The 27,673-nt window shown below is 42.1% G+C and overlaps 1 protein-coding gene and 1 long non-coding RNA gene across 5 annotated transcripts; one reads left to right on the top strand and one right to left on the bottom strand.

The window, feature by feature from the left end:
• Window positions 1-244: 244 nt before the first annotated feature.
• LOC116997779 lies at window positions 245-1,864 on the bottom strand. The gene is made up of 2 exons (XR_004418242.1): window positions 1,556-1,864; window positions 245-1,088 (listed from the first exon to the last, which is right to left on the bottom strand). It is a non-coding gene; the product is annotated as an uncharacterized LOC116997779 (long non-coding RNA).
• A 123-nt stretch (window positions 1,865-1,987) lies between these two features.
• On the top strand, window positions 1,988-27,673 carry CAPRIN1 (cell cycle associated protein 1). Of its 4 annotated transcripts, XM_033061503.2 has the most exons (19): window positions 1,988-2,150; window positions 2,462-2,667; window positions 10,756-10,818; window positions 11,964-12,050; window positions 13,656-13,894; window positions 14,008-14,090; window positions 15,105-15,242; window positions 15,804-15,856; window positions 15,942-16,028; window positions 20,035-20,190; window positions 20,276-20,384; window positions 20,807-20,868; window positions 22,215-22,325; window positions 22,853-23,002; window positions 23,142-23,292; window positions 23,959-24,153; window positions 25,154-25,254; window positions 25,635-25,698; window positions 26,398-27,673. In XM_033061503.2, the coding sequence occupies exons 2-19, from the start codon at window positions 2,464-2,466 to the stop codon at window positions 26,460-26,462; spliced, it is 2,118 nt and encodes a 705-aa protein (XP_032917394.1). In that variant the 5' UTR covers window positions 1,988-2,150; window positions 2,462-2,463; the 3' UTR covers window positions 26,463-27,673. The 4 variants fall into 4 exon arrangements, with proteins under 4 accessions (XP_032917394.1, XP_032917397.1, XP_032917398.1 ...); XM_033061506.2 differs by lacking the exon at window positions 15,942-16,028 and having other exon boundaries at window positions 1,989-2,150; XM_033061507.2 differs by lacking the exon at window positions 22,215-22,325 and having other exon boundaries at window positions 1,989-2,150.

Here is a 27,673-nt window from a genome sequence, read left to right as displayed (position 1 = left end):
TCTCAGCTTTTATTGGTGCTTGGGAATTCTGTGGGGCTTTCCTCTGCCAGGCGCTGGTGATCGATATTGTTGGGGCAGAAGGATGAGGAATTTGTGGTCACTGCTCCTACAGGAACAGTGGCAAAGGGGTAGAGCAATAATTCACAGCAAGACCTGCCTGAAGTTATGAGCACCTTAAGTACTGAGAGGTATTTCAGGAGCTGAGGTCGACCGTGTAATCTCATGCAGTAACTGCTCTCAAGAGGAGCATTTCAACTTCCTTTATTTTTGAGACTGGGAACATTTGCTACTTCATATTTCATTTTTCCATGAAGAATAAACATCTCCCAAGGTTTTAAATACAAACTCTATCAGAGACTGGCTGGAAAATTTGCCTAAACTGCGACCAGAACTTATGGAGGATTGCAATGACAATGTGAGGAAAAAGGAGAAATTAATAGGAATGGATGACACAATTCTGTATTAATTTAAACCAATATATTTTGTGGTCAAAAAGCCTCAAGTGCTTTAGATGTTGACAGAAAAATAGCATTTTGCTTGGGGGGAAAAAAAAGGTCATCTCTACCCCCATGTATGGGGCTTGGAGAAGTAAATCTTGTAAATACAGTGGAAATAAGAAAATACAATGGTATTACCAAAATCTTTTTGGTGAACAGTGAAAAGGACTTTCAATATTTAAAGATTTTGTTTTCTTCTTCATTTGTACAACTGAAATAATTGAGATGGGTGATTTACTACATGTTCCATAACCTGTTATGCAAAACGAGGTGATTTGTAAAGCAAATACCTGATACAAAATGACAAAGCATTGAAAATGCACAAAGCTACAGAAAATGCAGGGATACATGGAAAGCACAGGGAGCAATATTTAGATGGAATGAAGGGGGGAAATCTGACCATTGAGTAACCAGTTTCTTGCTGGATTATCAGCTTGAATTAACTCCTGAGGAGCAAGAATCGGGATGGAAACAAGGGCAAGGACTTGGTGAGGAAGGGCCATGAGACACCTCCCTTCTGGTGATGGGTTGGCCCAGGTGTTCAAGGACCTAGGCTTTTTCCTTCCTTTCAATGTCACTGATGGCGTGGATCTACAAATAAGGAGATTTAAAAAATAAAAAAAAACAGTGACAACAACAACAAAAAACCCAAACCCAAAAATACTTTAAAGAACAATGGTGCAAATACAGTCCTTAAATTGCTTATTATAACCGCAATTTCCAACGTCCATGTGCAAATACTGTGAACTGGATTTTCAGGGATTTCTATTCCCACAGACTTCTACCCAATAATTCCAGGAGGACAACTCAATAAATACCAAATCCTTTCCCATTTAGCTCCCACCCTGCTGAAGGGTTATTTCATTTTCCAGCTGTGCCCCACTTAGCAGCTGGAGTATTCATCCCAAAATTCCCTTTGCAGAAGGCAAACAGAACTGAAACCCCGATGCTGTATTTTACTTGTTACTATTGAAATAATTACTATTGAATTAATAAATTACTAGCATAGAAGTAAAGGGTTTACTGAGTGTTGGCAGCTTTTTGTGACTGAAACGCACACGACTAAAACCAAACACGTTACACGGGGATCGTAAGGATATACAGCGATCGTATCTGGAGACGCAAATCCCAGCCTGAAAGACACATGAAGCAACTGTTCCCGGCGACTGAAGCTGCGGCTGTTAGGGCTCAATTACAGCGGTGATGCGCTTCCCCGGTGCAGGCTCTCGCCGCAGGGTACAGAAACGCGTTTTGGAGCCCCATTTGTGCCGGGAACAGGAGGCGGGAGGAGCGGGAGGGCTCTGAGGGACGCCCCCCTATTGTGTCTGGCTCTCTGGCGCCCGCCGCGCGCCTGAAGGCCCCGCTGCGCCGCGCCGCGCCTTCTCCGCCCGGCCAGTGCAGAATGCCGCCGCGGGCTCAGGCGTTCTCCGCGGGCACCCGCGAGCCGCCCAGGACCTCGCGCGCTCCCGCGCCGCCTCGCCTCTACGCGCCGGCGTGCGCGCCGCCGCTGCCTCTCCCTCTGCCTCTCTCTCTCTCTCCCTCCCGTGGTAGCAGGAGCAGCGCGGGCGGCGGGGCTGGAGCGTGGCTGAGGCGGCCATTCCTACAGAGCGAGAGAGAGTGCAGCGTGTCCCCCCCGGCTCAGTCGCGCACAGGGTGAGGAGGGCGGCGCGGCCCCTCCGGACACCCCGAGCGGGGCGGGGGGGCGAGGGGAGCGTGAAGGGAAAATGACCGTTGGGCGCGAGGCGGCCGCCCCGCGCCGTCACGTGACCGGCGCCCCGCGCGCGCCGAGGGAGGGGCGGGTTCGGGGGGGCTCCGCGGCGCGCGCGCCGGGGCAGGTGCGGCTCGTGCGCGCGCGGCCGCGTGCGCGCTCCCGCGCGTCCCCGCCGTCCGCGCTCCCCCCTGTGACGCGCCCGCCGCTCTCTCCGCTCTCTTGTCTCTCTCCCGCCTCCCTCCCTTCTTCACAGAGATGCCCTCGGCTACCAACAGCACCATGGCGAGCAGCACCACCGGCAGCAGCACCGGCAAAGCGGGACCGGGCAGCGAGGCTGCCCCGGCGGCGGCGGCCCCGCAGGCGACGGCGGGTGTGAACATCACCACGGTGCAGACCGAGGCCATGAAGCAGATCCTGGGGGTGATCGACAAGAAGCTGCGCAACCTGGAGAAGAAGAAGGTGATCCCCACGTCCCCTCAGACCCCTAGCCCACCCCGGGTGCCCACCCGCCTTGTTCCCCGCCTTCCGGCCGCCCCTGCCTCCGGGCCGCTCCGGCCTGTTTCCCTTCCGCCGCCTTGTGCCGGGCCCTCCGCCGAGCCCCCCCGGGTTGTTCCCGGCGTGGCCCCCAGAGGCCGCCTGCTGGAAGGTTCCAGAAGGGCGAGCGCCGCTCCCCCGGCCTGTCCCCTTCCCCTGCCGGGATCCCCCTGCCCCATCCCCGGCCACCCTCCCGTCTCCCCGGGACCCGGCCCGGCTTTTCCCCGGCCCGTGGAGCAGAGCCCGGAGGGGTCGCGGCTGCCGGCCGCCCTTCGCCCCCCTTGCCCGGAGCCCCCTCGGCGGCGCCGCTCCCTTCCCCCTCCTTCCGCCTTTTGTTCCCCGCGGCGGGGCCTTTCCCAGCCGTGCCGTGGCGGGGATCGGCTCCCCGCATCCCCGCTCCGCGCGGTGCCCGGAGCGCGCCCGGTGCCCGTGCCCGGTGGAGCGGGCGGGCAGAGGCTGCGGTGCCCCCGGGGCCGGGCACATGGACGCGGAGCCGTAACATGGCGGCGGCCCGGCCTCCCCGGCGGAGCTCATTGTGCCGCCCGCACAAAGCCGGGGCCACCCCACCCCGCCCCAGTGTCACTGCTCGCTTTCCATTGCCCTAAGCTCAACTCTTTGGGAGCTTGAGCCCGGCTGGAAGCGGCCTTTCACGGGTTATTTTTAGAATGAGCAGCTACTCAATCCGTGGTGCTGTGGCACGAGAGGTAAAGGGTGTCGTGGTTACTCGCGGCGTGTTTTGCACCCTCTCGGTGGTGGCAGATTAAATGAGCTTCTCAAGGCTTTACAACCTCCGGAGCATGAGGCGTCCGTCAGAAAAAGAACTAATACATAGCCTCAAGACTTGCCTCAAAACACCTCAGTACCGAGCTAAAATTACCGAGAAATAATGTTATGTTTGTGCCACAGCCCTAAATATATTTTTATTTTTAGAAGTGAATAAACACAATAATTGTTCTATTAATTTTTTTTAGTGGCACATTTTATTGTGTCCTGTATTAGTGTTCCATATTGTCTAAGGTGGAAATATTCCCAGTAAATTAGTCTGTACAGGTGGGTTGTAAAGGAAAGAAGCTGTGTTTTACCTATAAATAATACGCTGTGTATCAATAATACACTGTATAAATACACTGTGTACAGTGTAGCTTCCCACTTCAAAACTGGGTGTGGGACTTTCCTGGTTTTTAAAAATGACATGGCAAAAAGCTGCAAGCCAGGACATTTTAGGTAAGTTTTAGAATCAGAGGAAGCTTTTCCTCCATGTCTGCTGTGTGTAGACAGGACAAGATGTCTGTCTTAAACTTGGCATGAATACACAGGAATATCTGCACAACCAGTATTGCTCCTCAACTTCAGGAAGAGAGCAGATCTTTCTCTAGTTGTTTGAATACAAAAAAATTGTTTGAAATTTAACTCTTGTACCCAACATCCACTAAAACCCTCTGAAAATATTTTTGATGATGTTAAAAATGTGTATTTTAAAAACCAAAATTAGCAGGTGAGCAGTCTGACCTGTTCTGTACTTGGGAGTAATCAAGAGGATAAAGCGCAGTGTTACTGGGGTGAGGGTTTGCTTTCCTTGGGAGCAGTGTTTTTATTTACCTTTAGATCATGTGCACCTAATTTACACTTGCCTGGGCCATTCCATTCTATTTGAGTGGAGTTTTAGTGTTCTACCAAGTGAATAGAGGGGGCTAAGTGCCCTTTTTTTTCTGGATATGGCTTTTGTTGGAAGATGTTCCGTGAAAATTACGGAAAGCGTTTATTTCTTGAATGCTCTGTGCTGGGCAATGTTGGCTTAAAGAAAAGACAAGGGCTGGGCCTTGAAAAGGAGAAGCTCCATGTTGTCTCTCACTGATGAATTAAAGTTCAAAGATGCTTAAGTCTTAATGGGCTGAAGTTCTGAAACTTCCTGAAGGAGGACTCGTAAGCACTTCAAAAGTCATGAGAGAGAGAAATGGTTTTGTATTAAAGCAGAGTAACTAATTTTTGGCCTTGAACCTCTCCCTTGGTGGGGGAATCAAGAGTTCTGTAGTAAATAATGAAAAGAGCATTCCAGCCATCCAGAAAGTAAAATTGTGCTGGATACTGCACAGACAGGAGCGGGTGAGAAATGCAGTAAATCTCACTGGCAACTTGTGCTTAGTTGGACAGTTAATCCTTTCTTTGTCAGCAGCTGCTCACGAAGGGCAGAAAAGATGATTTTCAGAGCTTTTGTCATAAAATGAACACAAAAATATACTTAGATGCACGTTTGTGAAGGATGAAAAATGACTGCTACGGAAGAGGTACCATCTTAGGTTTTAAACAAAAGGAGTGTGCAGCTTTTAGTAGAGGAAAGGCCACTCTTCATGAAGAAATTTGAATTTTTGGAGTGAAGTTAGTCATGTTTACCTCTAAACACAGAGGATAAAATAATGGGACTACCAAAATACAAATTGAAATCATATATTTATGACTTTGGTCTGTACTGTTTTAAGTGTTTCTATATAAAGTAAAAACATTGGATTATTAGTTACACTTTCATTTTCTTTTCCTAAATGTGACCTCATTTGAAAGAATGAGTATTGCTTTTGTTAAAAGGGACGAGGATAAACAGAAATGGATGTGAAAACATGGCCTGAAAACGTCTGTGCTCCCCTCATCTCTTTGTATTTTGAAAAGATAGGAATGCTGTCCTCTGTTCTTAGATGACAGGATATTTTTGTGTGCATGGAAGGGGGTAATTAAAGGGGTATTTTCTCTCCAGGACTTTCAGATAAGCAACTCAAGTTTATGTTGACAAGCTCAGTTAATTTTAAAGCTCCAGCTGTTTGTCAGGTGTCTGGAGTTAGAATCCTGCCAGCTCTCCACGTTTCCTAGGAGAAAACATTTCACCTTAAATTTCTCCTTATCCCTGGCTCTTCTGGTTTTTGTTTTTACAGGGGAAAATCCTTTCCAAATTTTAAGCCAATTGAATGTAGATCAAACTCTAGTTTTTGTTTCAGGGCTGACTGAAAAAAAAACCAGTTATTTTTGCTTTCAGCTTGTGTAATAGAGCATGAGCATGTAAGAACAGTTCATCAAACAAATGTTCTGCCAAAGGGGCAAAATAATTCATTTGCTAACACGTGGGTTAGGAGATGGGCAGATGTTCACAGGGTAACATGTGAGGTTAAAACCTTACTGTGAGCTTGGAGTTGGAAAGATGGCACATAGTGCCTGTGCCTGGTAACTTGAGCTGCTGTCACTTTATCAGCTTGTCTGAGTTTCCTCCTGAGTGTAACCCTGGCTGGGGTGCAAAATGAGCAGTTCACAGGTGCTGCTGTCCTTGCTACACAAGAGCTCTCACGGAACAGCAGGTGACATTTGAAGTTGATGTGACTTGGTTTAGTAAAATGTTGGATTTCCCATGGGAAACAAGAACTTACAGTAAAAGCTGGGATCAGTTTTCCATTCTGGTAGCAGGAAGTTTAAAGGTGCCCATTGGTAGCAGCTCTCTCAATGCTTTTGTCCATGATTTGGCCACTTGGATGTTCCAGGCTTCTGAGTGGCTCCAGAATATCTCCTTGTGAGGCTTGATGTGAAATTTGTCTTTGGAGATTTAACATGATTTTGGGACAAATTGTAAAATTCATTTCAGATGGTGTATTAAAAGTCTGAATCTTTCTTTGAAACTCCTCTCAGTAGGAATTTTGGATATCAAGCTTCAGGACTGAAAACCCAAGCAGTTTATCTGTGAAATCATGTGGTGGTTGGTGCTTTGAGGTTTCAGCCTGGTCTGCTTTGGTTTAAACTGCTTATTGTAGAATAGCGATTGTCTCACAGTGAGTTCAGTTAACTGGATGCATGATGTGTCCAAGGAGCTGTGAAACATCTTATAGTTCCAGTTTTTCAGATGCTGCTTGGGGTTTGGATCATGGTTGTTGTTTCAGAAGTGCACACAGAATGTGTTGGGAGAGACACATTTGTGTTCTAGAAGTCACTTGTGAAAGTAACTTTTTGAACAAAAATGATACATAGAACAAAATCTATGTCTCCTACAGTGTCTGTAGGAAGTCCTGTATGGTGATGAGTTGGAGAGAACATCTTTGTGCAGTCACCAGAACTTGGTGTTCCACTCTTCTGTGACTTAATTCTGGTTACTGAAAAAGCTTTTTTTCCCTCTGGGGCTAACTGACCATGAAACTGCAGTCTCAGATTTGATGTGTCCTTGTCATTTGTTTAACAACTGATACATTATGCAGATATTTTTTTATAAATCATCAAACATCCCAAACTGTGGGGAAAACCCACCTACCAGATTATCTACAACTGTTATTTCAAAAATCAGTTTAAACAGAAAACCTGTAAATGTTTTGTCTGCTGAAGTATTGGTGGTTTTGTATCTTTCCCTCTTCCTTGTTCCAGCTCAGGACTGAAATAGCTTCTCAGAACTTTTGGGTTTTGAGAAGTTCTGCACCTCTTTAAGTGTTATACCTTCCTGGAGTTTTTTATCTTTTTTTTTTTTATTTTATTTTATTTTTTTTTGGTTTGTGGGGTTTTTTGGTCATTTCTGGGCAGTTTTTGCTGCAAAGCCATGAATGAGTGTGGAGGTGATGGTGGAATGCAGACATGTAAAACAGGTTGATAAACTTCTGATTTGTAACTTGTCATTTATTTGCATTCAATGCAAACTGTATTACACATCTATTTAAAATTTTGGATTTTCTTAATTGCTTTTGTACTGTCAGAAACATTCATTCAGTTTTTAAGATACCTCAGGAAACAGAATGTCCTTTCCATCTTTTCTTACCTTGTAGAGTTTGAATTACTAAAGGTTTACTCCAGGTGTTCACAGAGGTTACCTTGTCCCTTGCAACTTGTTGTGCACACTTGTGCTGCTGTAATTGCTAGAACCATAGCATTGAAATTATCTGGTTAAATATAGAGCCTCCCTCCTGCTCCTGACCCCCTTTTTTAAGGGTTATTTTTAATCTGATGATTCCAGTGATCCAGTTTGTAGCACAGTACTGGAAGTGGCAGCTCAGTCATCAGGCATTTCTAAAACCAGTGTTGGTTTGGAGGGTAATGCTGTGTTAACTGCATTTTTTGTTTCTACTTCAGGATGACGTTTTTGAGACAATTCAAAGGAGTTGAGGAGATGTGTCTATTTCTGCAATAAAGTAACTTAGTTTTGGATTGGTATTAAAGACCAGGGCATACTTAAGCAATGAGCACCACAGCTCCAGGAGCCTGTTCGTTGTGCTTTTTCCCCAGAAAACTCCAAATTTCCTCAGGTATTTCAGTGGAAAAAGCTGAAGCAGGGTGGCTTGCTGCCTGCAGAACTGAGAGCTGCTGACTCATGAGCTGTTCAATACACAATTCATGTGCTCACTTTGCCACTGGATTATTTTTTTTCCCTGCTGGTTTGGTTTTCATGCTCAGATATGTCTGTGAGGAGTGAGGGTGAAGTTGTATAAGGGGGGATAAGATGAAGAGAGTCTTCCCCTCTTGCTGGCACTGCAGTAGGTTCCTGAGGAGGAATTTCACTGCAGTTTCTTACAGCTCTAATGCTGCTCTTGGATTGCTGTTAGTTGACAGTGCAGATTAAAAAGGAAGGCATTTTATTTAATATTTCTGCCTAATGCAGCTTTGGATCTTGAAAGTGTCTTTGTGATGATAGAAAAATGCTTACTTGGCAGTTGAAATCTTTGTGGTAACATTTAACTAAATGCACATTGGCTTGTCCTCTGCATTGCAGCTGAAAGGCTTTCCTTCCTCTGTTTTTACCTTCCCAGTAGGAATATTTATAAAGAAATAAATGTGAAGACAAGTAACTTTTCTTATATTCCTAACAGAAAGAGACATATTATCCTTGGCCTTTTAGTTGAATAAAAATAAACAAAGCATTAACTTGAGATGTAAGAATATTTGACCATTCAGAAAACGCTTGTGCATTGTTCAGGATGTTACTGCAGTATCTTAATCTGAAATGACCAAGCATGCATGGAAAAAGTATACAGAAAAAATTACAGTTATTTAGGATATTTTTGTCTCTTCCCTCCCTTATGCCCTCAGCCACCAAAATGGATTCTGTGAGTGTTTCACAGTGTAATTTTGCAATATATATTTTCTTCAACAAAGTCAAACAAAGTAGTGTTCTGGAATGCAGTGTTCCACTCAGTTTGTTTTACTGTTGTTGTTTATGGGTTTGTGTTGGAAACTAGATCACAGAATTTGTTTTAATGCATTTTTGTAGACCCTGTTCAAGCTGGCTCATATTTGTAGTTTACTTACTGAGCAGCCTCACAAACAATTGCATCAGGGTGACCAAGGGAATTGTAATCTGCAGCAGGGGAGCCTGTGACTTAAGCAAGTAGGCACTTCCTTTGAAATTTGCTGTCTGCAAAGCCACTTTGCTTTAGGATTTCAACTATCAGAGGTGTGGGTTGACCTGGCTTCCTTTTGGCTTCACAGCTCAGCCACACACCCCCAAATCAAGAGACTGTCCTGTGATTGTCCAAAGGTGTCATCATCTGCTCTGAGATCAGGATGGGCAACAGTAACCTGACCTTATTTCCTGTTGAGATAGGTTTGCAGTGTGCCAAATGCTCTCCAGGGCTTCTTTTTTGATCTGTTAGGAACTGTGGCTGCTGCATTTAACAACTGTTATCATGTAGTTTCTGTCCCCAGCATGAAATTCCCAGTAATGTATTTTTGGAGCTGTGCAAGTTCTTGCTTTGACTTTGCCTAAGCCATTGCAGGCCCTGATACATTGGAAGGTGAAGTAGTTAAATATTCTGTCTGACCTGGAGCACTTGCAAAGATCCAGCACCAAAAATGACATCAAAAGGACCAAGCCTCACAGGGGTGATTGGGTTTCAGGAAGTAATGATGGGCATCAGATACTTTGGAAGAGGAACTTGCTTGTTCCACAGACTTTGATCTTGCCAAAAGTCTTGAGACTGGGCATAGAAGTTGAATTAACTATAAAAATATCAGTAAAATATTTTAACTGTAAAGTCTGGAACAAAGACCAACAGCAACCAAACAATGTGTCACTCAGTGGCAAATGTAAACCCTGAGACAGTGGTGGCATCAGGAGTTTGATTCTTAGACATTCAAAATAAAGTGTTGTCTTGCTTTACATGTTTTGTTATTCTAGATGGGGAAGATAATCGTTAAGGATTCATGTTAATAACTTGAAATTAGATCAAGGTAAATTTCTTTTCAAAATACAGTAATTTGTGATAATACAGAAATGGTGGAAACAGCTGAACAATTAGGTGTGTTATCCTTAGAGGCTTTGCTTCCTTTTGAAGACCCTTTCTAGACCCTTGGAATGTGTCACTGGGCCGCACAGGAGTCTTACCTGCTTTTGGGGGATGCCACTCTTCTGCATGGTTTTCTGTTTGAGCAGATGAGAAAACTGATCCTGCTGAGAACTTGCCGAATTATTCTTTTTTCAGTTTCTTCTTGAGGAAAAAATCCTAATGCTCTTGAGCAAAACTATTTTAGAGCTATTAATATGAATTGTGTTGGTGGGCTTTCTTACACAGAGGATTAGAAACTGTTTAAAATTCTTTACAACTATCCTAAGTGATGGAGCTACAAGGAATTACAGTTCTGAATCTTAATAGCATTGACAGTGGGGGTTTGCAATCAGGCTTTTGGCATTGTAGTGATAAAGTGATAATAAGCTCTGCCTCAGACCTCAGTTCAGCTCTTGGTGTTTGGACTGAAGGACATGTGCATTGAGAGGGCTTTTCCCCTTAGGAGGAATGTGAATTTCCTTGGAAATTCCAGCTAGCCGTGAAGACATTGTAATAGCCAAATAAACAAGATAAAAATATTTACTTCTTGGGAAAATACTTGCGTTTTATCCCAGAAGACAGTTTTTCTTATGTACTCTTCTACAGGATAGTTATGTGCTTGTGTAACATGGTACAGTCTGTGTAGTGTAATATTACAGTGCATAATTTTGTTAGCACAAGTAGAAAAAAGCTTTAAACTGATTTTTTGCCTCTTCCTAACAGCGCTTTTGTTTTGTTTCAGAGCAAACTTGATGATTATCAGGAACGAATGAACAAGGGAGAACGTCTGAATCAAGATCAACTGGTAAAAACAACCAAAAAATCCTAATCAGATATCTTTTAAATTGTTTTGTCATTTTGGTGGTGAGGAGTTTTGTCCTACCTCTCTTCTTGTTGGGGCTGGTTCTTAAAGTAGGTTATTGTAGAGCTTCATTCAGCAGCAGTTTTGCAGTTGTAGTAAATAAAAAGCAAGTATCAGTTTAAATTCAGTTATATGGTGCAAACATGCGCATTGATACTTGAAGAGATTACCAGATGCTCAGTAATCAACAGTGTTTTGTTGCTGAGTTTTTACACTGAGAAAGTGAAGGGGGAAAAATGTACCCTCCAACTCTTGCAGCTGTTGACACTTCAAAGAATGAGCTGCTTCCCTCGGTCCCTTGGATGATTTCATCTTCACTTTGGTGGTTCTGTGCCAGCTGAAGACTGAAATATCACAGATCTGTGTATTTTTATTTTGTAATGGCCTGTTGTGAAGATAAACCACTATAAAGAACTGACATCATACTGAGGAGGGAAACTCATGGTTTTGACAAAGCCTGGCTACCAGGCTTGATAAAAATTCTTATTTTAAAGAAACCCAATATTTTTTCACAGCAGGAATGTAAATTTCTCAGCCGTATCCCCCTGATTTGATGTAATTTCTCAGTATTACCAAATGGGTTGAGGAATTTGGTTTGCTTTGGTGCAGATTGGAGTATTAGGTTTAAGAAGATAGCAAAAAAGATTTCTGGAGAAGGGGACATTTTGCTCTGTGTATTCTGATTCTGGCTCTGACTGGAGATAACAGTGCATTAATTCTCAAACTCTTGAGCAGTTCTGAGTTGCCAGATTGCTCTTCTCCCCCATTGCCCCAGTTTTTTGTTAGTTTTTGTCAGAGACTGACTGCAGCCAAACAGGAAACCAGTTCATCATCCATGTGAGCCCATAAAGGCATATTTTTATATATGCTTAGCATATCTAAAGAAACTGAAGGCCCCAAGGACGTACACAAGTCTTTGATATCTGGGCTGTGAAAATATAAATTTGCCTTAACATAGTTGCAGTCCCATTCAGGGATCCTGTGTCTCACTTCAGAACTAAAAAATGTGGGAATTTATTTGTTGGAAGTATATATTCTGTTCTATTGCTGATGGTTTACATTTGTGGTCTTTCTGGGTTTTTTTTAAGGATGCAGTGTCAAAATACCAGGAAGTGACAAATAATCTGGAATTTGCTAAGGAACTGCAGAGGAGTTTTATGGCTCTGAGTCAAGATGTAAGTAAAGATCAAGCATTGCATGTGAGTTATCCAAACACTTTAAACTCTTCACTGAGGCAGTAGTCACCTCTGTTTACAAGGAAGAATTGCCCTTGATTTCTTGTATCTTTGACTGTTTTCTTCTATTCTTTATATTAGTTGATGTCAGGTTTTCTGAAGAATTTCTGATGTTCTGCATAAATGTGTGTAAACAAAAAGAATGTAATTTTCTGTCACAGGTGTTGAAAACAGTGATCACAGAAACAGGTCTGGCTTGCAGTATTAAAGATGGTCACATACCAGATGGTCTCAGATGCCACTGGTAGCTTTTTCTTAAATGGATTTCATAGGGTTTTAATTTCTTAATAATACAATCTGAAACTACATTATGGGACAATTTATTATTTTTGTAAAGGGTAAATTACCTGGATACTAGGTATCCAGGATAATAGGTAATCTTTTGGGTTGGTTTCTTATCAAGGATACAGAATAATACTGTGAGAATTCAATTCTAAAAATTTGGGAGTTCTGGAAAGAGCAGCAGCATTGGAGGAATTGGTTGAGTAGTGGATGTTAATACAGCTCACTGCTCTAAGGAGTGTATTTAGCTTGTGAACAGGCTGGGATAATTTGAAGGGTGGCAGCATCCTTGTGTTATAAACTGCTTTCTACGTTGGCTGTGGTTGTAAATTAATTTGTAGGACTAAGCCAACCCGTTTCTTTATTTTCTGGCATCACAGTTGCATCTGTGTTTATGAACGTTAGTAGGAGAACATCCTTTTCTGGGCATGTCTGTTCTGAAGTGTTTCTCTGGTCAGATGACTTCTTTTAGAAGCCAGTGAATGCAGGAGTACCAGGTTGGTACTCTGCTTTCAAACTTGGGCAGTTTTTCCTGACTGGACTTGTAAGATACGTCTTTGACTTTTAAAAACGAAATGTAAATGTTTCAAGTGAGGAGTTACCATCACGATAGATTTTTTGGAAGAGGATATTAAAAAGTGAACCAGCTGAACTTGGGATGCTGGATGCTTGAAGAGTGGTAGAAACATCCTGTAGGTTCAGAGTGGTGCTACATTTAGACCTGTCTTGTGGAAGGTTCAGTGCAGGGCACAAGGCTGCTGATGATGTGTTGTCCTCTCCCTCCCTGCATCTGTGCTCCTCACACTGGGAATGCTGCAGTGGATGTACATGCTTGTTCCCTGGGGTGTCTGACTGGGGATCTCATGTCCAAGAATTTGTTGAAATCCCTTTTTGAACTTGCTGATCCTGTCTATCTCCCCAGCCTTTCATGGCAAAACATTCCATGAGTTCCCTCCCATGGTGCGTGAAAAAACAAAGAATACTTTTGTTTATCTGTTTTAAGCTGATCTCCTGGTAGTTCCAATGAATGCTTCCTACTATCATGGGATATGGTGAATAACCTCTCTGTTCCTGTTCTCTGTGTGGCTGGTGTGAAAAGTCTGGATCACCCAAGCCTTTCCAAATGGAGGAACCCCAACACTGGGGCTCTACTCTTACACAGTGGAAGAACTCAACACTTAGACTTTTCCCTTGCCTTCCTCTCTACTTTTTCTTAGCAATTAAAGACATTTCCAAACTGTTTTACCCTTGGGTCCATTCCAGATCCAGAAAACAATAAAGAAGACAGCTCGCAGGGAGCAGCTGATGCGAGAGGAGGCTGAGCAGAAGCGTTTAAAGACTGTACTGGAGCTGCAGTTTATTCTGGAGAAGTTGGGGGATGATGAAGTGCGCAGTGACCTCAAACAAGGATCCAACGGGGTGCCAGTGCTGACAGAGGAAGAACTGACGATGCTGGATGAGTTTTATAAGCTGGTTTACCCTGAACGAGACATGAACATGAGGTAGGGTTACAGCAAAGTGCTCCTCTTTCTAATTGCCAGTCAGTTAACAATGTATTTACTATGGTAATTTAAAGACTCGGTAAGAAATTAACTCTTTTTAATTAATTTTTAAGGTTGAATGAGCAGTATGAGCAAGCATCTGTTCACCTGTGGGACTTACTGGAAGGGAAGGAAAAACCAGTTTGTGGAACAACCTGTAAGTACAGTCTATGCATGAAGAGACAGCACACTGAATTTGTGCCTGAACTAAAACACACATCTGATGTAAGAGAACTTGGGCAGTTAATTATCTCTGAGTTCTTAGAGGAACTACTTCTTCTCAACTCTTAGCTGGACTGTAACAGTGACTTGTGAAGTTTATACTGAGTGTGTGGAGTATTTTTTTATGCTGACCCAGCATTACTCGGTACTGAAGCTCAGTCTGCTCTTGATATTTCATCAGTACTCTGCTGATGCTCAGTAACAGTTCTTTGTTTTCTGCAGACCTGGGTGTGTACAAGGTAACAGTGGAATGCATACACTGGCATGGCCTTCCTTAGTGGGATGTTCATTCCTCTTTAGCTCCTGCAAAAAGTGTTGTGGTTTTGCCCTGTTTTCATTAATTAACTGCAGATCAGGGTGTGACCATGCCAACCAGACTGCTTTTTTATGGAAGTAATTCCCAAATACCTGGCCTAGGCAGCCAGTAATGCTGTTTTGCCAATGGGGCTGATATGTTTTGGCTTAAGATGCCCCAGCATTCAGCTGAGGCACTGAGGGCAAGTGTTCTTTGCTTACAGAGGCTCTTTTGAGCCACTTCACAGCAGGGGAAGAACCTTCATGAATCAGGTGGTACCTTTGTAGATTTATTTTTATTGGCAATTGTTTTGGAAGAAATTGCCTTGCACTAATGGTTTTAAGTAACAGGAATAAAAGTCTTGTAATTAAATTCATAAACTTGACCTCACTGTGAAGTGCTCCACAATGCTTCTGAACAGTTATATCTACTCTTAAGATCCTTCTTGCCCTTCAGATTTTTCTGACTGACAGTGGGTTATTTATGGATTTATTGAATGTGACCCAGTAAGAGAAGATACACTGGACCAGTAGTGGTCACAGACTGGCTTGGGACAGCAACATCTTCCCAGCAAAAGGGATCTTTGGAAAGGAAGGAAGGAGAAGATGATGAGGACTGAGGTGGTGCTGATGTTTCCCTCTTCCATTTTCCCAGATAAAGCACTGAAGGAGGTTGTTGAACGGATTCTTCAGACCAGTTACTTTGACAGCACCCACAACCACCAGAATGGGCTGTGTGAGGAAGAGGAGGCAGCACCTGCACCTGCAGCAGAAGACACTGCAGCGGAGGCTGGTGAGAAGGGGCAGATGACTTGTGACTGACATTCTGTGTTATTCTGTCTTGTTTCTGCAGTCCTCAGGGTGATTAAATTGCAAATGTGGTGTTCACCTCTAGTACTGAAACCATCCAAGATGAAAGTTCTGGCTGCCTGAGGCTTTTCCCATTTTTCAGTGGTTCCCACCAACATAAACTGTGCTAGAAGGGAGCTGTTTCTGAAGCAGACAGTGTGATTACATACTTAAGAAACTTGGGAATGTTGTATCCAATTTTTAAACAACTTAAGACATTTTTCCCTTTTGTGGAGAAAGCATAGCTGAACGTAACTCTCCCTAGTGAGAATTTATTGGGTTTTTTTTCTTTTCAATTCAGAGCTCTGAGAATATTTGTTATTATTAATTCTCTATTAGTGCCCATGACATTTCTTCTTTATTCTACATTGATACACAAGATTTTCTCATCTAACTTTCTATCTTCTAGGTCTATAACATGAGGGTGGTTGGGGTCTTTATTGTTGTTTTGGGTTTTGTTTATTTGGTTTTTCCCACTTGAACGGTTTATTTCTTTTTCCTCCAGAACCCGATCCAACAGAAGAATTTACTGAACCAACTGAAGTTGAATCAACTGAGGTATTACTCACTGAAAGACTGTCATTTTGTATACCTTCAATGCCACTTACTTTTACTTTCATACCCTTTCTTATTTTTATTTTAGTATGTAAACAGACAATTCATGGCAGAGACTCAGTTCAGCAGTAGTGAGAAGGAACAGGTAGATGAGTGGACAGTTGAAACGGTTGAGGTAAGATCTTGTGTACTGCAGGTAAAATTGCAATCCCTGTTTCTGCTGGCTCACAATTCATGATAGGTTTTAGTATTGCATCCCTGCTCCCCCAATATATAAAAGAATATATATATGTAAGTAAGCTTGAACTCGCTACTCAATTTTTTAATTACATACTTAGCTCAGGAGTACCTAAAATAAAAAGGAATAAAACCTATTTAGTCTAAGGCTAGGTTTGCTGAGAACTTGCTTTTCTTCATTAGTGGCTTGCTTGGGAAAAAAGGGCTTAAAACTCTTACTCGTAAAAAGACTTTAAAGACTTCAAATAAAGTCTTTTTTGTTCCTTTTTTGGAGAACTTAGCTACAAATGTAGAACTTGAAAGTTTTACCTACCCTGCTGCTGACAGTGTGGTGTAGCTGTGCTTTCATTAAGCAGGGCCCTGGAGAGGGAGCTGAAGATGAGTAACTCAACTAATACCTACTCCAGATTGCTTACATGCATCATGTAATATTAAAATATGCTTGTATGTACGTACGTCTCTGCTTCCCAGAGCTACAGTCCTTCAAGTATCTCACTTGTTACTACTTTGCACTTGAGTGGCTGTTCACTTGTGGTGTTTGTGGTGCACTGGTGTTGAGATCCATTCCCAGTTTGGTGATTTGCACTCAGACTTTGCTACATGTACAAGTCCATGGTTTTATTGCACTGGAATTTGTGGTCCCTCGTGTAGGGGAAAGGACAAACCCCCATTTGGTTTGTTGGAGCTTGAGTTGTCTGTTAAAAATAAGCATGAACAGCTTCTTTCAGGTGCTGGAGAGTTAATTTTTGATCAGTTTTAGCCTTCTGCAGCAGCAAATTGCAGGTGGTCAGTTTTGGACTTTCTTGGTGCCTTTGGGCTGTGTAGGAGTGGAATAGGTGTTCATCATCTGTGAAGTGCTGAAAAAACAAAGCAGCTTTTTTGATCTGATAAACTAATCTGGCTGATTTTACATTGAGTCTGGCTGAAATTCCTCTTTTACAGTGTTGAAGACCACTGAGAGATTTAATAATACTGAGTATGGGTGTGAGGCTTCTAAAACTAAGTAGACAGCTTCGCCATGTATGAGAAGGAGTTTGGTAGTTCCTTGTCATAATACTTAATTTGCTTAAAATTGTCACTGCTACTCCCTGCTACTGGATATGCTTTAAGAACTGTCTTGAAAAACTGAAGAAACCCTCCAAACCCACAAATTAAAGTCATTCTGTGTTGGAGTATTCTTAGAAGGCACAACATTTTAAAATTAATGATTGATTGGCTTCAATTATACTCATTTTATATCTATGTTTCTACTAGGTATCTAGGGTGGTTCAGTTCTCTGTAGTTCTTAATAGAAGGAATATGGATGAAGACATAATTCAGGTTGTAGTTTACTATCAGGCAGATTTCAGAAACTCATAATTTCTTGGTAAGCTGAATCTGGAATTGGATCAGCTTTGTTTTCATAGGACAATATGAAGAATCTGTGCTTCAGTTGCCCTTTCTGTCACAATATCTTGGACATGATGGAAAGGAATAATTTAGAAAAAATTAAAAGTTGAAGCCTGTTTCTTCATAATAAATAACTTTATTTTCTCAGCTATAACACAAAAAAGGGAAATGGAGAATATCTGCCTGTAAAATTTTTCTTGCCAGCACCACAATCTCCTTTCTCAGCTTTCACAGCTGAACTGTGCTTTGCTAAGATCATAATACAGATTGTACACTGATAGCTGTGAATTTTGAAATCTGAAAGAGAATGTTTACTCAGATCATCTCCATAATTGTTCACAAAGGAGGAGGGTATAATAAACTCCTCTCTTTTTCAGTAACTCTCAAGTAGATGTGATACAACCAGGATTTCTGTGGTGTGTTTCTAGTTCGGGAAGTGATGATGTCTTCACAAGGATGTTTTCTTGTGATCCTTCCTTAAGTTTTAAACTAAATAATTTGCTTGTGAGTTTTCCAAGTGTATTTGGATTATATGATGTTATAATTTTGGTGAAGGTGTCCTTTTATGGAGGTTATTTTATTGGTGTTTTGTGGGGTTTAATTTTTTTTTAACTGCTTCTTCTGTAATTACTGCCTGAGCCTGATTGTATACAAAGTTCTCTGTCTCTTAGATTGTGGAACTTTGGATGGATTTTGTGTAGAATTCACAATCATTCTCAGACTGACAAAATGCAAGCTCATTCTGTTTGGGTTGTGGTGTCATTCAGCTTGTGGTTTTGCCTTTCCTCCTCTTTTTTTCCCTGTCCCCTGTCAGTCTCCTTGCATTGTGTCTGGCAGCTCTCCCTGCTGACAAGGTTAACTTACCTCACACAACTTGAAATTTGTTGAATTGTTTCATCCTAACTTGGTCAGAATACCTGGTAGTGAGAATAAAGCTGAAGGAACAGGTCCTGAACTGTTTCTTTTGACATCAGAAAAAGAAGTATTGAAAAAGATAATGTAGAATACAAAATACCATCTGAACTACTGCTGTACTATTTGTAAAAAAGGAAAACATTGGATATTTTTGTCACTGTTGTGTGTTCTTGTTGATTCCATTGATTCTTTTTTTTTCCTTGAAGATACTGAATTGTTGTGGATGATTTGGACTTCATAAGTTGAGTGGTAGCGCTCAAATAAATTGAGAGCACTTTTGGTAACAAGTATGCAGGAGATGAGTAACTGCTGGTTTTACCACTCAAGTTTCACCTGATGATCTGGCTTGCACTTCTGCAATTTTTAAACTTTCTAGTCTGCAGAAGGTCTATATATGTGGAGAATGCTATGGACAAACAAGATTTGGAAATCTGGGCAAGCAGTAGGAATAGTGGAAGATGTTGTAGGTTTCTTTGAGAAATTAAAACGAAATCTGCAGGCTTTGAGGGTGGATAGTGGTAGTGTGAAGCTTAAAGTTCAGTGCTTTGTTATAGGACTGGTGAATTGTCATGGCTGGTGTACAGAAATTTGTCTCTGCGGTTCTGATAAGAAATCAGGTATTTTACATCAGTATTTTAAACTTTGAGGTACCTGTATGCCAATTTATATCATGTGTAACCAAGTTTTAAGGCTTAGCTGTTTATCTGGAATATGAGTAATATTCGAAACTCACTGAAATAGAGAAGTAATTATAAGAGACAATGATATTTTAAAGGGCATTTGCTAACATTGGAAATGGCACTTCTGGACTATGGGAGCTGCCTAAAGAGCACATTAGGGACTCGTTAGGGCCATCAAAGTGCAGCTCGACCGTCTTTGTTGCTGTCTGTTTTCAAACTATTTGCTGATGGAAGTTCAAGGTGCCCAGCTTTGCTGGTTGCTCTGCTGTCTGATCAGGTGTTACCTGAAAGCCCATTGCAGTTTGTTCCTTTGTTGATGTTTGCCACTTTGGGATATGTCTGATAAATCTGAGCTTTCTTGCCCTCCCTGATATGTGCTTCTGCTTCTTGGCTTCTAGTGTCCCCTCACAGTGCTGTCTGCCAATCCTTGTCATGCAATGCTGCCTGCTGTTCCTGAGACAGTAAATCAGGAAACTAGGATAACAGTGGCTGTGAAAATTGAGCATTTTGAGCTCTTAAGAAAGACCAAAAAATTCTGACTCCACTTACATTTACCAAAAAGCTATGAGAAAATAATTGTTCCCCATTTGGGCATATTTCTGGAGCTTACTCTTTCCCCGTTTCCTTTAAATTTCCAAATGGTGATAAATTGCTGCCTCAAATCCTATTCCAAAATCTCCGTGTAATATTGAACAGATACTTTTTTCATGGGGAAAAGAGTAGATAGAGAGAAAAAAGAGCAGAGTGTGAACTCTGTAATCCTGTGAGTACTCAGATGAGTAGCTGGCCACCAGTACCTTCTGTAGGATGTACAGATTGTACTGTCCTTCAGCACCACTGACAGCAATTCCATCATCTATAACCAGTTAGGCAACAGCCAGAAATGGCAAGAACTCCCAAGTCAGTTGAGTGCAGTGCTACCTTGAGCTGATATTGCAGTTGGTTGTTGTCTCTTGTTAGGTTGTAAATTCCCTGCAGCAGCAGACACAGGCGACGTCTCCTCCTGTCCCGGAACCTCACACGCTCACTGCTGTGGCTCAGGCAGACCCCCTGGTCAGGAGACAGCGAGTACAGGACCTCATGGCACAGATGCAGGGCCCCTACAACTTCATGCAGGTATTGCTATACTCTGAACATTCATATGTTTAACCCACAGCGGTGTGGATTTGATTTTTATGATTTTTAAATTTTTTCTCTCCAGGACTCGATGCTGGAATTTGAGAACCAAACACTTGATCCTGCCATTGTATCTGCACAGCCCATGAACCCAGCACAGAGTTTGGACATGCCCCAAATGGTTTGCCCTCCAGGTTTGTAATGGTAAATCCTAAACAGAAATACTGGGGAAGGCTGCAAGTCCTCTCTTAGAAATGTTTCGGTTGCTGCTGCATAGTAAAAATGTTACCACAAGTAATAGTATAATCCTGTTACAGTGTGTTTTTCTCAGAAATGTAGTTATACTGTTTTAGACTTCCAATTCTCACTTATAGATTTTGCTTGGAAATATGGAACATCTAAAGCTTCTTTGGTTTTGCTTTGGGTTATTTTGGACAAGTAGAAAAAATGTTCTTTGCATGGAAACATGAGGTCGTAATTTGAGTATAACTTTGTCATGTTTAAGGCTTCATCTTCATGATGATCAGCTTTCTCATAAGTGCTCAGAGAAGATAATAATGCTGTTCTTTAAAAGGTTTGATGTTACTATGTAATAAGTGAAATTATTTTCCTCCAGTTCATGCTGAGTCAAGACTTGCCCAGCCTACCCAAGTTCCTGTGCAACCAGAAGCTACACAGGTAAAATGTTCAGTAAATTCTGCTTTGGATTTGAGTTTGATATTAGGTCTGATTGGAATTACAAAAGGATTTGTTTCCTAACTACATGAGAAACTCAAAGAAAAAGCTGAAGTTCCAATTTTGGGAAATTTGTTATCTCCATTGTTTCTTATAAGCATTTCTAGTTCCTAGTTTCATTCTCTGCAGACATTGCAAATTGCCAGTAATGGGAAGCAGGTAGTTTGTTACTTATTTGCAACAGAAATGCCAAAACCAAAACCACGTGGTTAAGGGGCAGTCTGTGTCTGTTCAAGTGAATGTCAGGGCACAAGTAGATCTCATGCATTAGCTATACAGAGTTTGTGTTCTGTTTGATTATTCCTAGTTGCTTGCTTGGGTTGGGATTTTATCCTGGAGTTGTAGAGCAGTCAGCGTGAGTTGAATGCCTCTTCCAGTTAAGATTCAAGTAGGATCTCCTAAACTTGCTTCTGCACTGTATAAATGAAGTAGTCACCTTCTTGTTAAGATGTTTTAGTTGTCTGGTGATTAAAGAACTTCCTAATTTTGTACTAAGCATATGTGGCATCTCTGAGGACTCTGCTGGTCTCTGTCATGGGTCTGATCCCTGTAGGTATTTGCAAACCAAAAATATAAATCTGGATAGATGATGGATCTCCCAGTACAGGCAGTATAAATTACTTCTTTTGGCTTGTCCATTAGGTCTGCAAGGTTTAAGTCACTCATTTATATAGAAACAGGAGTGAGGGAATTATTTCTTGAGTTTCCCCTGTGTGTACCTCCTGAAATGCTGGTGCTCTCCGCAGTTTTGTTGTATGAGCAGACTAATTTTTTTGGGCAGAGGATTTTCTCTGTACTAGTTTTTATTTTACTGTTAGGTGATGTCTGACTTAATCCAATGGATTTTTTTTCTTATCTCTCTTACCTCAACCAGTGTTGCCAGTGATTCTCTCGAGGATCTTGCAAGCAGTAGCTAAACTTATTTTTGGCTTTGGAACATTCCAGTGTGATGTGAATACCCCCATCAATTACTATCCATTGCCTCTTAAACTCCCCAGTACAACTATTAGTGCAAAGTGCTCTGCTTTGCTGGCTGGATTTTTCCCTGGGCTCTCTGTGTGGGAGCAGAGCTTGTAAAATGTAAAATTCGGACCATTGGAAGCTAGCCCTTGTCCACTTGTGTTTGAGCTTGGAGCTGTGTCATGTTAGAATGTTGGTGGTTAAAAAGTAATTAATTTGTACTGGTTTGAAGATCTGCTGGCTCACAGACTCCAGAGTTCTCTGATACTTTTTACAAAACTGTGTGAGCATCAGCTGACTTTTGGGGGCTTTGGGGTTTATTTTGTCAGGTTCCCTTGGTTTCCTCTACAAGTGAGGGATATACAGCTTCCCAACCCATGTATCAGCCTTCTCACACAGCAGAGCAACGGCCACAGAAAGAATCAATTGACCAGATTCAGGCAAGTCAGGTTTCACAGGGGTGGGAAGAACTCTGATTGCAGTTGGCATCAAATGTTAGTCTATGTTTCTTCATAAATAACGTTGGTTTTAGTTGATAGGGGTGCTTCAATTCCCTCCTAATTTCAAAATTCTGAACCTTTCTGTGACCAGTAAGTCCTCCATGGCAAGACTTTTCATTTGGAAGCTTGTTAGTTTAGTTGGATGCAGCATGCCAACATCAGCATGGGAGCATCAGTGTTGTTGGCTTAGGAAATGGGATTTATTTTTTCACAGCAGTTAGCCTGGAAACTTCTTCATTTCCCCCCTCTAGTTTTTTTCTGGTTGTATTTCAAGCTAATGAGGGAGAAGATGGTTAGGTTTTTCCTGTCATTATGCTGTTGTGAATGAAGCTGTTGAGCTGAAGTAGAAAACAGTCATTAGTAGAGGTGAAGCTGAGGCATTGCCACTCTTTTTTAAGCAAAGCTTTTGAAGTTAAATTTTTGGCTCCTCAAGAGCTGCTAAAATGTTGTCTGTTTTAATTTATTAGGCTTCCATGTCCCTGAATGCAGACCAGACCCCATCCTCATCATCACTTCCCGCTGCATCCCAGCCACAGGTGTTCCAGGCTGGATCCAGCAAGCCTTTGCATAGCAGTGGAATCAACGTCAATGCAGCTCCATTCCAATCCATGCAAACAGTGAGTAGGAAATAATACTGGATCCCTTTGGTTTGGTATTCATTGCTTGTGGTGGATTCAGTCATGTAGCTACAAAGGATAGTCTTTGGTTTTTGATGCTTCTTTACAGGGCTGTAAAACTGAATATCTGTTCTTACAGGTATTCAACATGAATGCACCTGTTCCTCCTGTGAATGAGCCAGAAACCCTTAAGCAGCAAAACCAGTATCAGGCCAGTTACAACCAGAGTTTCTCCAATCAACCTCACCAAGTAGAACAATCAGATCTCCAGCAAGAACAACTCCAGACAGGTACAATTCTTGTGGCCTTGGTAGAACAGTCTGTGAATGTCTGAATCTAGATGATGGAGCAAAGCATGTCACAGTTTCCCTTGCAAACCTTTCCCCTGAGCAATACCAGGTTTTGTTATTCTGTCTGGGTTTGAATATCCAGCAGGGATGAAATTTAGTATATCTGTCTCCAGCTGTTGGTTTATATGGGTTAAAAAAAACCCAAAAACCCATGAGCAGCATTATTCCAAAGTTGCAAGCCCTAGAGTGCAGTACTGGCTCTGCTGATGTTAAGGTTGCTTTAGAAAAACACTGCCATTTCGGATGACATTCTGTAATGGAAATAGTAAGCCGGAAATGAAGCAAATATGGATTGCTTCTCACAGTTGATGTAAGGTAACAAAGGCTTGGGATCTTGTGCTGAAATCAGTGAGATATGGTTTGAATTCAGCAGGCAAAATGCTTTCCAGGTTAGCAGCTTGAAAAAATGAAAGTCTATGTCCAGAGCTGTTTTTCTCTCTGCACTGCCTTCACTTTCCACTGAGATGCTAACAAGTACTGGATATGGAATAAGGAGAAGGAGCCTCATCCTTTTCCTCTGTAACAGAATGTTTGGTTTAAAGAGACATGTGGGAACATAAAGAAGTCCAGCCTTTTACACTTCTTTTTCACCTGATTCCCCTGCAGTGGTTGGTACCTACCATGGTTCCCCGGACCAGAGTCACCAAGTGGCAGGAAACCACCAGCAGCCTCCCCAACAGAGCACTGGATTCCCCAGGAACAGCCAGCCTTACTACAACAGCCGAGGGGTGTCCCGGGGGGGATCCCGGGGGGCCCGGGGCCTCATGAATGGTTACAGGGGCCCTGCAAATGGATTCAGAGGTGAGCAGCTGCCAGAACTCTCCCTGACATCAGCTTGCACTGGGGGAACAGCAGGTCAAGAGAGCAAGTGTTCCACTGACCTGCTGTTGTGAGACTGGGGTGGTATCCCTGTCAGACATTGAGATGGGTAGTAAAAATCCTACTGACTGTAGATAAGCAACTTAAATTTTAGGTGTGTGTTTGGACCTCTGTTACAATACAACATTAAGCATCTACTTCAGGTATAAGCAAATGCAGAAATATCCACCCATCGAGCAAGGAATTTGGATGCCAGTTGATATTTCAAAAATGCTGTATGTTTCCATAGTGTATTTTATAGTTCTGTGTCTCATCAGAATGAGAATAGGCTGGCTTATGTAGAAGTACAAGAACACAAGAGTCCAAAAGTCACTAGGTCAAGGGAATTAACAGGAGTGGAAGAATGATATTGTAGTGCTGGATAGATAAGAGAATTTTTATGATTCCTGGACCTTACAGGTGTGGCTATCAGTGTTATAAAGAGATTTATGATAGAATAGGACAGATTTCCTTGTCAGGTGTTCTGGGACTACTTACGGGCACAGGTGTATTCCATGTTCTCTTCCGCTCCTGTGACTGGGGAGTAGAGAGGAAACCTGTGTAGTAAAAATTGGAGTATTGGAGCTGATTGGAGTATGAATGCAGTGATCACAACTGGGACATTTAGATCCCACCTAGGATCATGTTCAGCTCTGGACTGAACGTTCTGTAAATCAAACCTTGGGTTACTCTGAGAAATGTACTGAGCTGCCTCCTCCCAGTCCTTACCAGAGGTTCATTTCCCATTTCTTGTCATATATTAGCCCTGATATTGGATATGTTTGCTTGACTTGCAGGTAAACAACCCTTGATAAAGGGATGGGATTTTCAGGTTTAGGTAAAATGCTGTTACTTACTGCCTTTCTTTCTGTAGTAGCAGAAGGTCAAGTATTAAGTGCAACTCTAGCTTTCCAAGTAAAAAAACTTGTGTCCTGTTCCTTAGGGGGATACGATGGCTACCGTCCTTCCTTTTCCAACACTCCAAACAGTGGCTACACACAGCCCCAGTTCAATGCTCCTCGGGATTACTCAAACTACCAGAGGGTAAGTTACCAGTGGGGAGGGAAATACCTGTCAGAAGCACTCTGAGCTGTTAGTGACAACTTCCTCTCAGGAAGACAAACTACCTCTGTGTAGTTTGAAAAAGTTTAACCCTAAATGCATCTATTTATATTTCTTAGTTACATTGAGTAACACATCCTGTAACTGGAGAGAGCATTTGTCACTGCACGTTTTATTACAGCTGCTAGGCACTAGTAGAAGTAAGAATTTATTTTTTGAGGATTATTTAAAACTAATGTTGCATGTTGAAATTGCAGGTGTTTTGTCAGCGCATATTGTTCTAAAAGGTCCTTATTTTGCTGGCAATTAATAACAGAATGTCCAGGTTTTATATTGTAACTTTTAAAATTTCTCTTCTGCAGGATGGATATCAGCAAAATTTCAAACGTGGCTCTGGACAAAGTGGACCTCGGGGAGCTCCTAGAGGTAATTTCCTGATTAGCAAATACTTGATCTGGGTTGAATGGAAGTTTCTGAGCCAGCTTCTAAAGTTCTGCACTTCAAAAGCAGCCTTACTCAGCAGCTCACAGTTGAGAATAAGCTGACTTGTCTCTCACCTCATAGGTGACTTTGGGATCCTGTGAGCTGTTGGTGGAAGTTTAGTTGGCTGTTAAATGAGGAATTCTTGGAAAAGAAGTTTAAACAGCAATTGCTGTTGACATTTAGATATAGCAGAACTACTTAACTGTCTTTTATTAATGAAAGCCTTAGGAAACAAACCCAAGAGACATAATGAGGCTGTAGTTAAGCTTCTGAATTCTATTTTCATCACTATTTCCTCAGGTCTTTTTTTTAGTATGTTTTTAGTGATGAGTCTGTGTTCTGTCTCAATACAGACATTGCCATGAGTGCCTTGGCAGTGAGGGCAGCTCGAGCCTGTGCCCTGCATCTGTGAAACCCCACGTGGTAGTTCAGTTTTGAAGTGCTCTGTTCCTGCCTTGGTCCTGAAAGCCCTGAGGTGTGGAGCTGAGGCCTCTGGAGTTCAGTGCAACATTGGGCTGTGGTGAAGCTGAGAGCCTGTTTTAGGAAGCACAACAAAGTCTGAGTTCAGATCAGAAGATTTAGGACTGTTTTTAAACTAACCAGATTTCCTGCAGAATTCAACCCTCTTTTTGTGTCTTCTAGGTCGTGGAGGGCCCCCCAGACCAAACAGAGGGATGCCTCAGATGAATGCTCAGCAAGTGAATTAAACACGTTCACAGGATTCTGTTCAACGCCAAAAACACGCTGGCCAGTGTACAATACATGTTACCAGAAGAGTTATTATCTATTTGTTCTCCCTTACAGGAAGTTCGTTGTAAAGGGACTATTTTCATTACCCATAATGACAGGACTACAGTTGCCAGCTTTATATTCCCTGGATATTGAAAGGAACGAAACAACGTTTACTCTGCATGTTCTGTCCTAAGCATCATCTTGAGCCTTGCACATGAGATTCAGATTCCTCACCCTTGCTAAGAATAAAGCAAAAAAGGCAATTTTCAGGGTGATCCAATCTCCATGGTTAACTGAAGTGGCAGGAAAAAGCAAAGACTCACTTCTGACATTTAAAAATGATTTAACAAAATTCAGATAAAATCTGCAAATCCGTAAAGATTTACTGTGGTGGCAGTTGACAAAACTTAAATGTTCCCATGAAAGGATGGAAAAGGTGAAGTGTGGCTTGGTAGAAAACTGCATTTCAGCTTTTTCTTATTAAATTGAAGCACTGAACAGTTCAAGATGTGTAGTGATGCATTTGCCCTAAATAGACAGGTGGGCTTAGAGGCAGTTTGTGACAAAGAAGAGGCACCCTTAGCTGCAGCACTCCTCATCACCAGGGCCCTGATTCCTGTGGCTAAGGATTTAAGAGCGCTTGCATAACTGCTAATGTAACTGTAATTATTTTATTTTTTTTTTTAGGACACAAGGTGAAAAACAAACAAAAGCATTGATTTGGCACTTGGATAAAATTTTGCAACAAATCCTGAACTATAATCTGGATGGCCACTGTATATTTGATGTGAAGTATTTAGATATCTCTTTGAAACACTTTTAAGTTTCTTTGATAGCAATGACTTTTGTAAGGATTGGTATTCTCTATCATTCCTTATGACTTGCACATTGTCTGTCTCTAATACTTGACCTTGCTGTATTATCACCTAAATAACTGATGCCGGTACTGATGGAAATCCCTAATGGATAATCATAACACTTTTGGTCACATGTCCTTTTGTCTTTCCTGCAGCCTTGAAGGTTTTAAGAAATCTCAAATGCCCGCTGCTGCTGCCCTTCCAATTGCTATCTTTTGAAAAGCACCAGTCTGTGTTTGAGTTGATTTCCCCTTTTCAGGGAAATGACAGCCAGCAGTTACAGTTCTAATGGTATAAGCAAGATAAATAAAACATGTTTATAAAAATTG

Source organism: Catharus ustulatus, chromosome 6 (genome assembly GCF_009819885.2).
Source record: "Catharus ustulatus isolate bCatUst1 chromosome 6, bCatUst1.pri.v2, whole genome shotgun sequence".
Classification (NCBI taxonomy): Eukaryota; Metazoa; Chordata; class Aves; order Passeriformes; family Turdidae; genus Catharus; species Catharus ustulatus.
Note: the sequence above shows the minus strand (reverse complement) of the source record. Positions and strands in the feature narration are given on the sequence as shown.

Coding starts and splice junctions, on each gene's coding strand:
- CAPRIN1 (XM_033061503.2), top strand. CDS start 2,464: ATGCCCTCGGCTACCAACAGCACCATGGCGAGCAGCACCACCGGCAGC. Junction 12,051..13,655: donor TTATGGCTCTGAGTCAAGAT/GTAAGTAAAGAT, acceptor GGTCCATTCCAG/ATCCAGAAAACAATAAAGAA. Junction 25,699..26,397: donor ACCTCGGGGAGCTCCTAGAG/GTAATTTCCTGA, acceptor TGTGTCTTCTAG/GTCGTGGAGGGCCCCCCAGA.